Source organism: Colias eurytheme, chromosome 25 (genome assembly GCF_061535395.1).
Source record: "Colias eurytheme isolate Ceu_HAF_F1 chromosome 25, ilColEury1 Martin Lab GWU primary, whole genome shotgun sequence".
NCBI lineage: Eukaryota > Metazoa > Arthropoda > Insecta > Lepidoptera > Pieridae > Colias > Colias eurytheme.
Window position 1 is genome coordinate 2,943,898 of NC_143004.1, and position 18,146 is coordinate 2,962,043.

General features: G+C 32.8%; 2 protein-coding genes across 3 annotated transcripts in view; one reads left to right on the plus strand and one right to left on the minus strand.

Moving 5' to 3' along the window:
* Positions 1-254: 254 nt before the first annotated feature.
* Pex13 (peroxisomal biogenesis factor 13) lies at positions 255-11,967 on the minus strand. Its single transcript, XM_090116188.1, has 5 exons — positions 11,382-11,967; positions 7,743-7,879; positions 4,521-4,657; positions 1,303-1,468; positions 255-789 (listed from the first exon to the last, which is right to left on the minus strand). The coding sequence occupies exons 1-5, from the start codon at positions 11,750-11,752 to the stop codon at positions 458-460; spliced, it is 1,143 nt and encodes a 380-aa protein (XP_089972314.1). The 5' UTR covers positions 11,753-11,967; the 3' UTR covers positions 255-457.
* A 777-nt stretch (positions 11,968-12,744) lies between these two features.
* Positions 12,745-18,146, plus strand: part of Fak (protein tyrosine kinase 2 Fak) — a 170,458-nt gene continuing 165,056 nt past the window's right edge. For both annotated transcript variants that reach the window (XM_090116463.1, XM_090116464.1), the window contains exons 1-2: positions 12,745-12,871; positions 16,966-16,999. The gene's annotated coding sequence lies outside the window, so the exon portion shown is untranslated. The remainder of the gene's footprint in view (positions 12,872-16,965; positions 17,000-18,146) is intronic.

The following is an 18,146-nucleotide window of genomic DNA, read 5'->3' on the forward strand; positions in this document are numbered from 1 at the left end:
CACATATTAAATAAAGACTTTTTTAATTTTCTTCGCAATGTGTACGTATGTAATTACGTATTTACCAAAGTTTGACGTCACGCCTACGCCATGACACCTGTGAGCTGTTTTGGCACAGTTAATAAATATTTTTTGAAAAATGGCTTTTATCTTCGTTAAATTTAAGTATATTACCGAAATATAGGGTTTTTCTTGTATAGTAAACGTATACACATATTATGGAAGAGGATTTCAAAATCTTTCGTCATGCCTATTACCACTGATTATTGGTTAATTATACTGTGATTATCATAGAACCTTAACCTACTTGGATATGACAGAACATTTAAAACGAACATTTGATCGATAAATACGCGCCATGTCACATTGACATTGTCGCTTGACGTAACTTCAAAACCACAGACAACGATCGAACGAAAAAAAAAACACAACATCAACCACGCTGACAGCTGTCAATTTACACCTGTTGCGGGACTTGTTTCTCAACATTTTCGGTTTCCACCTTTTGATTTTCCGGTTTCGTCGCTTCCATTTTCTGCGTTTCCACTGGTTTTTCATTCATCACCGCCGGTTTGATGACTTTAATGTACGAAACGGGGATTAGGCCGGCGAATTGTCGATCTATTGTGGCCATAAGCCATCCTGAGTTCCAGAGGTGTCCTTGCAAGTGTTGTGGAGCTAGTGTTAGCACTTGGTTGCGACGGAAGCTTAGTTCCTGGGGAGAGGACGCTTGGAAGTCGTGTTGGGCGACCGCACGGAGCGGGTTCTGCCATGAGTTGGGGTCTTGCACTGGGAATGTAAAAAAGTACATGTTATGTGCGTATAAATAACTATTTGTTTTCATGTCGATATCACTACATAGTATAAAACAAAGTCGCTTTCTCTGTCCCTATGTCCCTATGTATGCTTAAATCTTTAAAACTACGCAACGGATTTTGATGCGGTTTTTTTTAAATAGATAGAGTGATTCAAGAGGAAGGTTTTAGTATATAATTTATTATGTTTTAGACAAAGCGGGCGAAGCCGCGGGCGGAAAGCTAGTTAATGATATTCCAATAGCTTAAAAGGTGACTAAATAAGTTTACTTACTACGTAATGTTAATTTACTTTTAAAGTAAATTAACATTCTATTAAAACTAGACAGTAGCACTTGGAAAAAAAACTGCGTATGCACATTGATTGTATATTTACAAACAATCAACCTCTCTTTCTTTAAACATAATTAAACTTAAGCCTTTCTTACATTTACAATATCCTACAATCATACACTTTTTAAAACTTTTTCAACTATTATATACTTACATCTCTCATGGATACTGTTGGACAGGCCGTTCAGCATCTTCAGCACAATATACGGTGCTGCGGCGATCACGCCAAAGAACAGCAGTATCGGCCAACTGGAGCCCTTCGCTTTTTGTTCTGGCGTAGCTGTACCGGTTTGTGTGGCGGCTACTGCTTCTGCCCATGCCTGTGTGATGATTAAATATTTTTATTGTGCATTAACTATACAATAAATATATCTATACAGAAAGAAAAATACATCAATAACGTTTCAAATGAGATTTTACAAAACTGAGATGCTGTCTATGACTTCTGACTTGCAGAACTACGTGATATATTTCAGTGATACCGATTATTATGCCTGATAACAATTTGTAATAACTAATAATTATAAAAGAAACATAGGTACTCAAGATTCATATTGCGACTTAGAAAATTAAGTTTATTAATATTCTCATGTGACCATTCAAATGCTTTTAATTCACCTAAATACTTGATATATAAACCATACCAAGCACTGGTTTAGTTTCTAGCTTCATTAAAATGCCATTAAATTTTATGAAAAATGAACCTTTTCATAATAAGATTCATCTATTGCCATACATAAACTTTAAACACGCTTCACCTGTATGTTTGTATGTTACAGACTACATTAGATTAGATTTTGACCCTTTAATTCGAACTTTGTACACATCTCAAGTTTCGGTGACAATACAATCTTCTTCTTCTTATATATAAAAATGAATCGCAAAATGTGTTGGTAAGCGCATAACTCGAGAACGGCTGAACAGATTTCGATAATTCTTTTTTTATTATATTCCTTGAAGTACGAGGATGGTTTTTATGTAGAGAAAACATAAACATGTACCACGGGCGAAGCCGGGGCGGACCGCTAGTAATTTCATAATTTTATCTTACTATAGCCAATGATATTTTATGTATAGATACGTTATATACTCACAATATATCCAAAAAAATGCTTCATATGCAGTGTCAGGCACACACAAATACAATTTTCATTTTACTTAATTTATTACATTGACAGACTGTATAAGAGAGATGGCTCTAATAAAATGATATAAACAAAAAAGACAAAGATAGTTTGTCACTTCCGCGCAGGTGTAAGCAAAAGTCATAAGAATTCACCAATTAAATATAAATAAACAAATAGTTGCCATAGTAATTGGCATACTTTTTTGATTAATATGATGACGTATTAAAATGAAAAAAAAAAACTTTTTTGGAGATATAACTGTATTAAGTATTTATTACTAGCTGTGGTGTTCGTTTTCGGTCATCATCATTTCACCCGATAAACACCCACTGCTGAGCATACTGCATAGTCCTCCTTATAGAAACTCCATAAGGACCGATCTTACGCTATTCGTTTCAAGGCAGTTCCCGAAACCCGTACAAGGTCATCATTCCAACTTGTAGGATAATTATAATAATAGTGGTGCCTAGATGAAAAAAAAGGATGAAATAAAAGAAAGGATGAAGTATAAGCCTTTTTTATCTAAAACACAAATGAAATTTATGTTCAATAGCTATTTACAGAAAAGCAAATAGCATTTTTCGTCAGTAGCGATAATCTTTTCTTTAATGTATATACGTATATTCAACATCATTTTTGCAAACAAACATTTTTGCCATCACGATTTCATTGTATATATATACAGGGTGTCCCACCGTTGGTATACTAAGCGCAAAGGGACTTGTAGTTTTACATACGCTGAGTACGTAAAAAATACTTATAAAATTCTAGACGCATTTTTTTTCAAATACATGAATTCTTAAAACTTTATGTGTAGACACCTAACAAGCAACCCGCCCAACTTTTCCATCCGCACGTGAGTTACCTTTTAAGATTATATTTTCATTGACAAAATGCTCACATTGAAGCGGTATATTATGCCGGCTGTGCGAAGTTAGAGAAGAAAACATGGATTTTAAGGAAAAATTTACCAAAAAAAAATTGACGTAATTTTTTTGTTTAAGTATTTTTAACGTGATCAGTGTATGTAAAACTACAAGTCCCTTCGCGCTTAGTATACCGATAGTGGGACACCCTGTATAATAAATAGATATATTTGTTAATTATATGCACTGTGTGGATTTAAATATAAAAATAATGAAGTATTTACCCAAATCGAAATTAATAAAATAACCGTTCTATTTTCAATAATCGTATCTACATGATAATCTTTGAACACAGTGTACGCTAGCTTTGTCACACTAGTGATTGAAGCAATGTTTTATCCCTTTCATTATTTCAATACACGTGTCAAGCAAGTGTCATTCATAAAGAACTGTAAATTGTTATTTTTGCTCTTAAACTGTAATAATTTAATATATTTTGCTGTGATATGATATTCCTTTATATTTCTTTATTTTTTTGCACGAATACGTGCACTTTCTGAACACACAGGAAGGCATTTTCGACAACTTTAATGTACCTATCGGCACATGCGCTCACTGGGACCGGTGACAATCTGACTGATTGCATTGGTCCCAAATAGGACCAATTCACGGAATCAGTTTTGGTGCGTTGATGACGTATCTACCTCTTGTTTCTATATATAATATCATTGACTATAGCGTGTTATTTACTATATTTATAAACTTATTTCAAAACATATTTATGCGAGATCAAATAAATTGCTTTATTATTATTATCTGAAGCAAACAATCACAGTGGCAAAGACAGATAAGATGTATCATCCTTAGTTAGCGGTGTGATTGTGATATCTTCGTATTCAGCAATATGAGTACAAGATAATGATTTGCTATCAACAATAAAAATGTAATTAAACTTGCTGTAGATAAAACTTTTCATTAAAGATATGGAACAAAAACTATTCACATTGAAATGCCTACACAGCAATTCTTACTGTGTAGGAATTTCGGTCTGTATGTCAACCAATACCCACGATGCACAAACTACTGCGTTATTTTCAACGAACTACAGGTCTAACATAGAACATAATATGCTACATTTCACGGCATTCTCTCTAAAAAAAAATTGAAGAAGCTTAGTGGGTGGAGTAGACAATCATTGAATTTTTGTACCAACTTACCAACACCCAATAACAATAAAACGAGGATATTTCCTCGACATCAAGTGCCTATTTTACGAGAAAAAGATGAAAAACCAGACGCTCTACGTCCATGTACCAATACCTTAGAGTATATATATTACAGTATAAATACTCTAAGACCAATACCAAAAACCGACTCACCTTAAACTCACACTCAGTCCGAATACCGAGCAGAACCATCAGCTTCCTCACCAACCAGTTGAGGGTTCGCACCGCGGCGAACGTCGACCAGAACTGCGCGAACAGTGTGCGCAAACGGCCAAAGTTCTCTGCTACACCTGGAAATTGAAAATATTACTTATTAGTAATAGTTAAACTACTTAGTTAAAAATAATGTCGTGGTAATGAGCAAACGACTGAGATTTAAATGGATAGATCGATACAAAATTCCACGATATTATTCTTTAACGTAAATCGTACCGCACAGGTAATTTATACTTTATATAGTAAGTATGTTCACTAAAAACTAATTTAAACGAAATATTTAAAACCTCATTAATACACTCCAACAAGAAGCGGCTACGACGCGGTAAAAAAGGTTAATTGAAAAGTAGGCTTTAAGAATAAATAAATGTTTGGCCTTGTAAGCATTATAATTAGGCCTTGTAAATTAATTAAAACAGCAAATCTGCTACTTGATTAACTTTTTACATGCCTACAAAATTCACTTGTTGATATTAAGATATTAAAAATTAAAGCAATTCATAAAATAGTGTACGGTCTTCACAGGAAACATTGCAATTTAAATGTAGAGAATCTATAGGGGAAAAAACAAGTTACCTACTTATTAGCATTTTTCATATTGCTTCCATATCCAACCTTTATAACGATTCCATTCTCTGTGGATAGCCCATAAATAAAGTACAAACAATCAATCCACCAAAATCCATTCAAATCTATTCAGTCGTTCAGTCTTAACATAACAAACAGACACCTATAAATGAATAAGTAAAATGAGTAAGTAAATAGTACATATATACATGTATATAAATATATTCGTTAGTATGCAGGTACATAGACTTTAAGTACAGGACAGGTCAGGCCTAAATGAAATTCAAATAAATGCTAATATCGCAACGCTTACAAGAAAGTTTCGCAATCTAACTTTAGAATAATTTACTTCAAGAGTTCTGTTTACAAAAAAAAGTTTAATATACAACAAGTTATATTATGATATTAATTTATTTCATCAAAGAAAAAGAGAGAGAAATCTTCAAATGGATAAATCAAGTTTATTTGTATAAAAATTAAAATGAACGCAAAAACAACAGAACTGATTTGGATGAAATTTCGAGAGCGGGTAGAGAGCTATTTGTATTGAAAGCAATGAGGGAAAGGGAACAAAATTTTAACAATATAATACACGAATAATTAAATATGTACTCATGTTATATTACGTCATCTACTTCGAAAAGTATATAAAATATCCTTTACACGATTGGGAAGTTAAATACCTAATTATTCTCTCAAATTGACGGTAATCGAGAGATTCGCATAGTTAATTATAAATAACCTTGTACATTTAACTCTGGCAATAAAAAGATTGATTTAAACAAATATCACTATCACGTAACCATTTGCGTACCAACCATTGAGATAATATTACTACGTATGGAGGAGACACCACGAACAAAATCTGTGCGCCATTTTTTTGCTCTAACTAAGTTTTAAAAATTATTATTTAGTTAGGTACTTAACGATGAAAGTTATTCCTTTGCACTTTTCCGTATTATTTGTATTATTTGTGCAATATCGTAACACACACGAAGGCATGTTTGATGCGTTTCACTTTAAAACCATTAAAAAATACCGCTCAACATACGTCACATGACGTATGTTGAGTGGAACATAAGTGATGTAGGCGGTGTCGTCTCCTATTAATATTATCTCAATGGTACCAACTTAAGTTTTAATGCGTAGTACCTGTAATTAGTATGAAATTTAACTTAATAGCCTCATTTTAATCAATATTAATTATCGTTTAGAATTTGGATAAAAATTAAGATATTACCTAACTATGCAATTGTCAAAATTAGATAAGTTACTAGCTTTCCGCCCGCGGTTTAGCCCGCGTTTTCAAAGAAAAACCCACATAGGATAAATCCTATCCTATGTGTTAATCCAAGTTACCCTCTATATGTGTGCTAAATTTCATTGTAAATAATTGGTTCAGTAGTATTTGCGTGAAAGAGTAACAAACACACACACACGTCATACACACATCTTCACAAACTTTCGCATTTATAATATTAGTACTTGATTAATTAAAATAGGTATATAATCACGGTACGCCAATTATATCATTAATCTTGAATTCTTAATCAACTGGTACCATGAAAATTTCATTTATCCGTCGATTTAGTATTTCCTTGTAATTTTAGAATAAGAATATTTCAAATAACAAACATAATTCATACAAACAAATATTATCCTTTGAGGAAAATGAAGCATTAATTTATTACATATTAAAGCAAGGAAATCTGCTGTAAACACTCAAAATCCCACATACAATGTAGCGTGCATACCTAAGTAGTTATAGTTTTCCTAAGGTAATTTTATTTTTTATGTATTTCTTTTTAGCACAAATAATGATCCCTTTCATACTTTATTAAATTATATTGAACTGATTTTGATTCAATTATAGAGGAACATAATTCATTCTATAACATGGCTTTTATATGATGGCAAATATTTCTGAAGCTACTTTTGGATGTCATACATCATACATTATATATGTCATGAAAATAATATCCATTTTCCTCATATTAGCGACGAAGCAAAAACTTTAACTTTGTTATTGTTGCATTTTGGACTGTATTTATACATATTATGTATTTGTCACACATTTAAGTAAAAACTACAGTACTTAATTGACTGAAACTTGGTAGATTAATAGAATGTTAACTGCATTCAAATGAAGATCTTACTATTGGAAAAAAGAGAAGAAGAATATAATAAAAATGACAGTTTTTGAAGATGTCTATATGTTTGGCAACTGTTTCAGGCATAAACTACTGAACGAATATCGATGATAATTGGCAGTTTTGACATAAAACTATATGCTACAGAATAACATATATTATGCTATATAAATATTGCTTTTGCCGATTAAACCGCGCGGCACAGCAAATAATAAAAAATAAAAATCATTTATTACTTTCAATAACACAGTGTACAATAAGATTTGAATATAATAATTTTGAATATCATACATAATAAATATATTATACTAGGCGCCTAGTTATTATTATTAATAATTACTAGGCGCCTATTCTTTCCTCTTTATAATATTAGAGTAGATGGTTCCTTTTTCCCAGAACTGATTTATCACATTCGCAGGTCAGTTATTATATTGTTACATACCCAAAATAGCTCTGAATGAGCTGGTCAGCGCAAAGAACGTGTTCTCAAGCATCATAGCGACGCTGCCCACTGCGTTCACCACACTCTGTATGGAGTCGAACGCTGGACGTGATCTTTCTTCAGCCAGTTGTATGAACCTGGTTTATAATGAACAAAACTGTTATACGTATTTATTCTTATATTGTAAGATAAAGTTGAATGTTTGTGATGACAATGGTTTAGTAACTAGACCTATATTATTCAACTGTCCGATATTATGGCTATTGTTTTCTTTGGACATATTGATTCATGTATCAATTGTTAACAATTATAAGGGCATACAAGTTTGATCAAACGAAATATGATTTTACTGTCATTAGCCGCGTCCAGACCGACCGAGCGCGGCTCGCGAGTCCCGCTCGCGAGCCAATAGCTCGGCCGGTGTGGACGGCGCTCGGGCTTCCTCGGGCGCACGTTGGCTCGGCCGAGCGCCGCTCGACCCCGAGCCATGCGTTGTCGGTTTTTGGCGATGCTCAAAGGCGGCTCAGTCCGAGCGGCTCGCCCGGTGTGGACGGACATAACGACGCTCGCGAGCCAGAATCAAAAATGGATAAAGAAGACAGTATTCGCTTAATACAACTATACGGAAGCTTCAAAATGTTATGGGATTCGAAAGATCCAGATCATTTAAATAAAAACAAGCGAGTTCCTGTTCCTTTAACAAACTGTTACCGTATTGGTTTCGGTTTTGGTACAATTTTTTAATCCAGATTTTTTGTTTCTTTTTTCTTTTTTTTATGATATATCCAGACAACACAAGCGCCGCAGCAGCTAATAAAACGTGGTTTTCCATCGTTATACGGAGATAAACTGAATGCTCAAACCGGCTCACCTTGGCTCGCGAGCGCGGCTCTGAACTTTTCAAAAATAGCTCTGGTGCCACGGCTCGCGAGCAGGAAGTCTGAGCGCGGCTCGCGAGCCGCGCTCAGCCGGTCTGGACGCGGCTATTGACATTAGCAACAAATAAGATATATTTTACTTGCTTGTTTTAATTGTATCTTAATTAAAAGCATAAATCTTTAGAATAGGATTAAACTTTTAATATTGACAACAATCATCATCAATCTAAGGGCCGATTTTTCAATGCTTGGATAAAACTTATTCGTCGAATAATGTATAAAACTACCATTTTAAAAACGTATTCTAATTGCCCGTTTTTGACAGTTTACGTGACATTTTAATTTTATCGTGTAATACTTTATTGGACGGATAAGTCCTCTTTGAAATGTATCACAGTTATAAAGTAATAAATGCTGCATTGTGAAGAAATTCATCTAGATGTCTATATTTCTTACCTCTCAATCATGCAAACTATTTAACAAATAAAATTTAATAAAAATTTCATACACATATCTGTAATCTGTTCAGAAATCGTGAAAAGGAAGTAGACATCAATTGAAATATATCTATCGATCAAAAATAAGATAAACACTAACAGCCGTACAAATAAAAACTTGCTTATTCAAACCTTATGCAATGCATAGATATGATAAGAATAAATAAAGAATAAGGATGTCATAATTTCTTACAAATAAATTTGGAATAACGTCGATGTAACTATGCTCACGCTATGCAATAGGCTCAAAGCGGCAACGTCGCAATTCATTCACAAAATTATGAAAAAACATTGAAATTGTCTACGGTTAAGCCTTGGTCACCTTGGTGCTGTCATTTTGCTGACGCTCGTTTGACAACGTCGAATTTGTTGTGAAGTTTCATCATACGATGTTCTGTTTATTTATTTTTTAAAATATATTTATTGGAAATAATTTAAATATATCATTAAATATGCAAGCAAATGACAGATAACGCTATCCAATATCTGGAGAACAGAAGATAAACCCACCTTGAGATAGAGAGTTGCCAAATAACTGGTACCTACTCAAAACATACAACTCCAAGCTTAGAAGATTTATATTTTCAACGAAAGTGTATATTATTGTGATAAGTTTAGAAATAAGTTTTATGTATCAGTATGTATGGTTTGGCGCATGTTTTAAATAAATAAATCATTATAACTATCAAAAGGGTTTTTCATAATCGTATATTCGTATATTTTGACATTTCATACAAAATTTTCCATTTCAATAGGTACGTAATGAAATTATTAATTTGCTCAACTTTTTCTACTTCTCGTATTACTCTCATTGCTATTATCTCAAATTTAGATTGAAAATTGCTTCTAAAACTTGTAAAACACAGCACAATGTACTAAAAGATATGTTCTAACTCGGTTATGTCAGACTTATACTAGGGTGGTAGCCGTAATAAGGTCGGAATAGCATTAGTATGAATACTTATTACGAAGTTATACTAGGTTACATTTATTTCGTGTTTATTTGTATGATTTTTCCTTATTCTTAGTTTATTCTTTGCATAAAATGTTATAACTCGTTTATTTGTACGGCTGCAGATTTATAACTGATATCAAAACTTAATCACCTCTGTTTTTTATTTATTGAGTTCTAGGAATAGGAATGATTAATATCCCTTCAATTTACTTTATCTAACAACTACTACAGTACAATTCAAACTTAATGGCGGCTCGGAACATCGTACGATCCGATGCACAGAAAACAATTTTAGGTATTAGCGGGATGTTAAGGGACCTGTCCGCACCTGCACCTAACTTCCGAACCGCCATTAAGTTTAAATTGAACTGTACCAGCCCCCCTAGACAAGTGGCTTTCTATTAGCGTAAAGTTCAATAGAATAGATTATGAATGTATGAGATTGACGTAAGCAATCGTCATCGTCGTCGTAATCAAACGTCTATCTCATACATTCATAATTGTATTGAACTTTACGCTAATAGAAAGCCACTTGTCTAGGGGGGCTGATCTTAAATATCAAGTGAGAGAGATGAAATTATTGATGTAGTTTTATTATTAAGCATTTATATTTTCAAGGCTCTATTGCCAATAAATGAATCAAGGTATTAATCCGTCAGTCCTCGGATCACAGACACAATAGAAAATCTATTGTGTCTCGGCCCGATCGGGCCGCTCGTTGGTCAATGAGTTAATGTTAAATTACAGGGATTTGTTTTTTGTGTGTTTGTGTCAAAAAAGCTTTGAAACTTCTTTACCCATTAGATAACTTATTTATCCAGCATTAGAGATACATTGGACAACTTATCTACAAAATTCCAAGTTTCTTTTTCCTTATCTTTATAAAAAGTATTCTGATTCGATTTGCAAACAGCTAATACATATTTCTAATATATATTTGTTTGTCTGTCATAAACAATATCAATACATCATAGTTCATTACTATCTCCCTAAGATAAAGTCAATCATTAAAAACACAATAGATTGATAAGATTAGAAGTTATATCATTGATGGGGAAAAGTATTCAAAATACTACCTATCAACTAGTATCAAGTTTTGCAAAAAGCATACATAAACTAGTTTTAGGACTCTTTCAAATCAATGTAAAATACTTGCAAATATACTTCAATATTCGATCGAATTGACGCGACGCCATTTGCATTGAGCTAAATATTTGTATGATTCTGTAATAAATCCCTATTTCCTTACAATAAACTCAATTTTTTCCTCCTATACACAATTTTACATTTGCAAAAGCTCATAACTCACCTATTTTCAATGTCTCCATATGGAGGGAACCTGTTATAACTGGCGTAAGGTCCCATTCCCCCCATGCCGTAAGAATTCATTCCGTATCCCCCCATCCCACCATATCCGTAATTGCTATACCCCCCCATACCGTAAGAACCACCCATACCATACGCGCCACCAAGGCCCCCATAGCTATTCATAGAATAACTAGGTTGAACACCTATATCAGGTCTCGGTGGTAGCACAGGTGGCCCTACAAGCACAGCTGTGGATTGAGACGGCACGGCGTTTCTAAACATCGGAGCTTGCACATCAACAACCCGTGCTACGCCAACATTTGATAAGGTCGGGTCAGAGTGTACTTCGAAATGTTTCATTGGTTCACTCATTATGATAAACTGCCTAGGACACTGCACCCTTCTTCGTTTAATTTTTCTTGTTTTAAATTACGATTCCACTGAATTAATTTCCGCTTGCAAATCGATATGAAAGAGGAAAAAATCCACACAACACTCCACAGCAACACACAAAACGCTGCAAAACGCAGAAACGCTCACAATTCTCACAAAAATCAAAATGGAATTGGAATGTAGAATGTTGACAATTATTGACGTTTGACAGTGACAGTCGATAAATAGGAATCAGTATTGATCTTATCACAGAATAAATAACATATTTACATACGTACCTATTTTTATTTTTTATGTGATCTTTCGTGGATTTTTCGTATAATTATCACATAAATTAATTCCAATATTTAAGGTATCTAAAAAGGTATCAGACTTTTTTTATTTTATAGATTTCTAGAAACAAATATGCTGCAACACAAGGAACTGCTATTATAGCCAAAATTTTTTTATCAAGAAACAAATGTCTTTATTTTATTATTTACATTAACAAGCAAATACGTTTGTGTTATTACAATGTAAAAGACAAATCTTCAGATCTAATTATTGATAGAATAAGGAATATTTGGAACTTACCATAGTCCTTATTAGTTAATATACCCATCAATTTCTTAAACTTTACCTATTGCTGACAATATATTGAAGATGTACAAGACTAATTTACCGTTTGCATTAATAATTTCAAAACCAGAAATTCTGTATTGTTAAAACCGGAATAGAATACTTTTTTAAACTTTAATGATGTGATAAATAGTTTCGATTATTTATAATAAGGTGTTAGAGTGCGTAGTACTGACTTATTATACAATGCTTAATTGACTATTTTAAATATAATTAATCACCGAAATTTGATAAAAATAGAGTCTTTAGTGTGGTCTTGAGTCTTGCCTACCCTTTAGGCATACTCATAATAATTTTGACACTGGTTGTGACCTAGAACCTCTACAATCTACATGTTTAGATTTTTTGTCTATGCCTAAACGGGTGTCAATCGTGTCAATAACTCTGATTTTAGTGTTTGTTGTTTATTTATCGTTTAATCCTGTTTGTTTCTATTATTTTATTGTTTTGTGTATAAAACTTTGTAAAGAAACTTTAAAGGTACGTAAATTATATTTTTTAAATTGTTAAATCCTCCAATTATAGACAGTTTGTAAACAGAAACATTCTGCACATCTCATTCATTTTGAGCCATTATTTTATGTTTTTGGCTTGAAATATGCATAAAAATGAATAACGTTATTATAGTACAAAATGTTATTGTTGCAAAAGAATCAATCTTTACTTATTAGGTCGAATTATTTAGTTTTTTAACCCGGTTTCTTATCGGCCCTCGAGACAGCTAATGTTAAACCATTGTAATTTCAATTTTCTAATCAGTCTGTATGGAGTCATCGTGCTTATGTTGCGAATTATACTTAATTGTTAATTTCGCATAATTTTTTAACTTGCTAGTAAAGGTATTTGGGTTGTTCTGATTTTATTATTACCTACTTGCATTTATTACATTAATTTATATTGATTCAATAGGTAGAAAGACATTCTATTTCAAATAGGAAGATATGCCTTTGTATGAAGTATGTTCTATTAGAAAGCATAACTTAAATAAATGCCGAATATAAAGTGGGTGTTTATGTAACATGATTTTATAAATTTCACCAAGTAGGTAGTTACACTTAAAACTAAATGTTTACTCTTTGTAATAGTAAGTGAATCTCATTCTTATGTTTATTAGGTGTGTTTTTTATATATCACGCATCACAAAACTTATATAAATGTATAAGTATCATTTATTTAGACAATGTTTTTTGGACAGACTAGAGCAACTTTTTAATTCATTTAAAATGTTAAGTTAATTTAACTCCTTGGTATAATTGACTAACCGGTTGGCTTGTTTGGTAGTGGCCCTGCCTTCCAAGCCTCAGGTCGTGGGTTTGATGCCCACCCGGGGCAAATATTTGTGTGATGAACAGAATAGATGTTTGCTCTGTGTCTGGGTGTTAATTATCTATATTAGTATTTATTTAAAATTATTTATGTATATTTATCAGCCATCTGGTTTCCATAACACAAGCAAAAGCTTAGTATGGGATCAGATTGTGCTGTGTGAAAATTGTCCTGAAATATTTATTTAAGTATTTATTTTTAATTTAATGAATACAATCAAATATATTTTAAAATAAATCATAAAGTATTAAATTATGTAGACCGTTCTGCTACATTCTATGTCTCATTATCAGCAATGACTGAGTCACAAATAGAATGAGTATAATTAATTGTACTTTAGACCAAACAAGGCAATGACAATGATGTTTTTTATATGAAGTTTAAAACATCTTCAGTATTGGATATTTAGTGTTGTTTCTTTCTATTTATAAAATTCTCGTATCACAATGTTAATAACCAAATTTGTGAATCGGCCAACATCTTTTTTTCATAAATAAATTTTGGAAGAGTCAGGCAATGTTTGCTTGGACGCCTAGTAAATAATGTAATTAGGAACATGTCGATGACCCTTGCCAACTAACTTTTCTTAAAAATTATGGCATTCTATTTAAGGATATTAATTAAGGTAGTTAATTAGGGCTGTTCAATAAAGAGCCTAAGCTATTAATAAAATGGCTGATTTAAACACTGGACTGCAACATGTCCTTTAAGTTAATAAATTAAAGCTAAATACTGTTTGATTATATCTAACAAAGCAAAACATATTTTTCATCCTTTACAATGTTAGGAAAATAATTCTAAATATGATGAAAAACCTTTAATTGGAAATGGTTTCTAGAATTAACTAGAATATTGATGTGATTTAACTTTTTAAGTTACATTTTAAATAATACTATTATTTCACATAGGTAATTAAAATAAAAAGTATAGATGTGAAGTATCTAAAATATTTGTTAAATTTTGCTTCGCTGTGCATACAGATAATTACGTATTTACGTAAGAGTGACGTCACGCCTACCCCATGACACCTGTGAGCTGTTTTGGCACAGATAATAAATATTTTTTGAAAAATGGCTTTTATCTTCGTTTTTAAGTATATTAGCGAAATATAGGCTTTTTCTTGTTTAATAAACGTATACACACATTATGGAAGAGGTTTTCAAAATCTTTCGTCATGCCTATTCATACAGATTCCCTTAGAACGTAAACAGATAAACAACCAATAGAAAGGCTGTATTTAAATCTCATTATCCCATTGGCCCATTTCCCACGCGTTCGCGGAAGCGACGGTATCTGATTGATTCGATCGGTTTCTATAGCCTATTCGATTTGTATTTCGCAACGCTTTAATTAAAGTTGGTTAAAGTGTTTGGTTACAGTTTCAGAGAGGAAAGATGCTAATGAATAAATGGTACAAATGAAAGGAAAGGTGTAAAATACTTGTTTTAATCCAGTGTTTTTAGGGTTCCGTAGCCAAAATGGCAAAAACGGAACCCTTATAGTTTCGTCATGTCCGTCTGTCCGTCTGTCCGTCTGTCCGTCTGTCACAGCCGATTTACTCGGAAACTATAAGTACTACAGTGATGAAATTTGATGGGAATATGTGTTGTATGAACCGCTACAAAAATATGACACTAAATAGTAAAAAAAAGAATTGGGGGTGGGGCCCCCCATACATGTAACTGAGGGATGAAATTTTTTTTTTCGATGTACATACCCGTGTGGGGTATCAATGGAAAGGTCTTTTAAAATGATATAAAGTTTTCTAAAAAACATTTTTCTTAAAGTGAACGGTTTTTGAGATATCAGCTCTCAAAGTCGTAAAAAGTATGTCCCCCCCCCTCTATTTTTATAACTACGGGGTATAAAATTCTAAAAAAAATAGAGGTGATGCATGCTAATTAACTCTTTCAACGATTTTTGGTTTGATCAAAGTATCTCTTATAGTTTTTGAGATAGGTTGATTTAACTGTAATTTATTATATTTGCTGCTACGGAACCCTTTGTGCGCGAGCCCGACTCGCACTTGGCCGGTTTTTATTATATACTAGCGGTCTGCCCCGGCTTCGCCCGTGGGCCGTGGTACATGTTTATGTTTTCTTTCCTTACGAACCATCCTCATACTTCAAGGAATATTATAAAAAAATAATTACTTATCGAAATCGGTCCACCCGTTCACTCGTGATGCCGTGACCAAGGAAAAAGGGTTTCATTTTTATTTTAACATGTGAATTCTAATTTGATTTTGGTGTGTTTTCACACTGCGGGTTTATTAAAATTGCTTAAATTTAGAAAATGAAACATTTAAAGATAATGTGGTACTTAAGCTTTCGTTAACTGAATTTGGGGCTAAGATTAGTATAAATGTACCACTTATATTAAAACCCAGACTGGTAAAATTCAATTAGGTTTCGGTACTTTTTTAAAGATAATCAAACAACTTTTTACTTAAGTTCGTAACTAACCCTTCTAGAAGCGTACTTCAGTAGTATTAACTGAATACACAGACGGACAGCGAGTTTGTTTAACTACGTAGCGATAAAATATAGAGATCTTGCGAATAAAAGAGAGGGTAAATTCAATATTGACATAGACAGGATGAAGTTGTGATATTTGTTGAGTGTAATTTGTACTAGTATCGTATTACGAACGGTTTTTACAAGAAATCAATAAGGTTTATTGGAGGCTACATAAATTTTCATTCAATTTTCACTTGATTAAGGATATCAAATGTGGGTAGATATCATTTGTCAGGTATGTAATAAAAAAAATTGAAAAAAAGTGGTCAAAAAAGTTGAGATTGCATTGAATAAATAGTAAATACATACATAGTCGAAATAGCGATGTTTTTGTTCTTTTAGAACATGAAAAGTAACGAGATTCCAGTACATTAAAACGCTTAATTCTTACAGAGTTACAGTCAAAATGGCGTCTGCTTTATGGCGGCAACAGCCTGATACGGGTCCATTTATTTCCGGTGACGTCACAGTGAAATGGGACACGCTTTAATGGGAAAATAGGCTAGCCGGGTGTTTTATCGTGTTTGTTCGTGCATTGCCTAGATATTAAATAGGGTAAATAGATATTAAATAGGGACTCAGAACTAGGTATAAAATACTGATAGTAGTACATAAACCAACTATTTTTAAAAATATGTTAAATGTTGGACGTAGGTATATGCTATTCCTGTTATCCTAGTAAAAGTTTATAGCGTATCATTAGTCTATAACTGAATTTTCTTTTTCCAGGTGTCTTCACATCTTTCCCGTGACGCACCGATTGGTGAGTAATTTTATTTTCTGTACGATATTTATTTCCGAATTCAGTGAAGAATTTTACTCCAAATTTTATGTATCAGCTTACAAAGGGAGTAGCATTTTTATTGTAGGCTGAACCCTTTGTTTAAATCCTTTTACACCTTTTATTGGATGTTTTTCCGCTATCTGGTAACTGGGGTATACAAAGAGCAATGTCACGGTATTCGGAAATTCGTTTTCAATCAGGATTCACGTGACTCGTTGGTGATATTTGAAAATAAACAAATTTTATATAGAGCAAATAACTTGCCGCCATGCAAGTGAATTGTCAAACTTTATTTTTCTTAACTCTATGTTCTATTTGGTTCATGGAGGTATACTATCTGAGCCGCGATTTTGTCACCACTCTGATAAAGTCACTGATGCGGTAATAACACGTTTTTTACGTATTTTAACTGGCATATAAGCTAAATAGGACATGTCCAGAAATTCTGTAACCGATCTACTCATAGCTTAGTTAATAATTATCATAATTATTAAAATCTTTTATAAATCAATATTCTCAATGGAGAATTAAGCTAGAATAAAACATTGTATTGATTTCACAAAACAAAAGTATTTCAAGCTCATTTATACTCTGCAGGAATTGTCCATTCGTACCTTAACCGTCTTACTGTAACTGGTTAACGAAGTAAGATTTCTAATCACTTGTAATTTCTAGGCCGATCGAAGTGGAACACTTAAGTTTACACCTCCGATACCTTTTGAAATTGAAATTGTTATAAATAGTGCTTTGATGTGGCTTCCATTATGTTCGGACTATTGTTCATTAAAGTACTCGTATCTGTGCCATAAAACTATAATCTTCAAAATTAAGACGGGTCTTGTTCCATGTAATTTATCAGTCTAATATATGTATATCTTGTACTTGTAATTTTACACATTACGCTTAAAATAAGACAATGTTCACAGTTGGGCAAAAAAATCACATTAATGGTAGGTACATGTTATTTCAAATGCTGAAAAACTTGAATTTAAAGCGAATCTGTTCTACTGAACGTAATGAACCAGTATTTATCTCTCCCCAGTCGTAAGAGAACTTCTACAGTTTTGGCTACAATTGGTCTAACACGAACTGAAAACAACACACATAGAAAGTTTTTGTTCTGCGG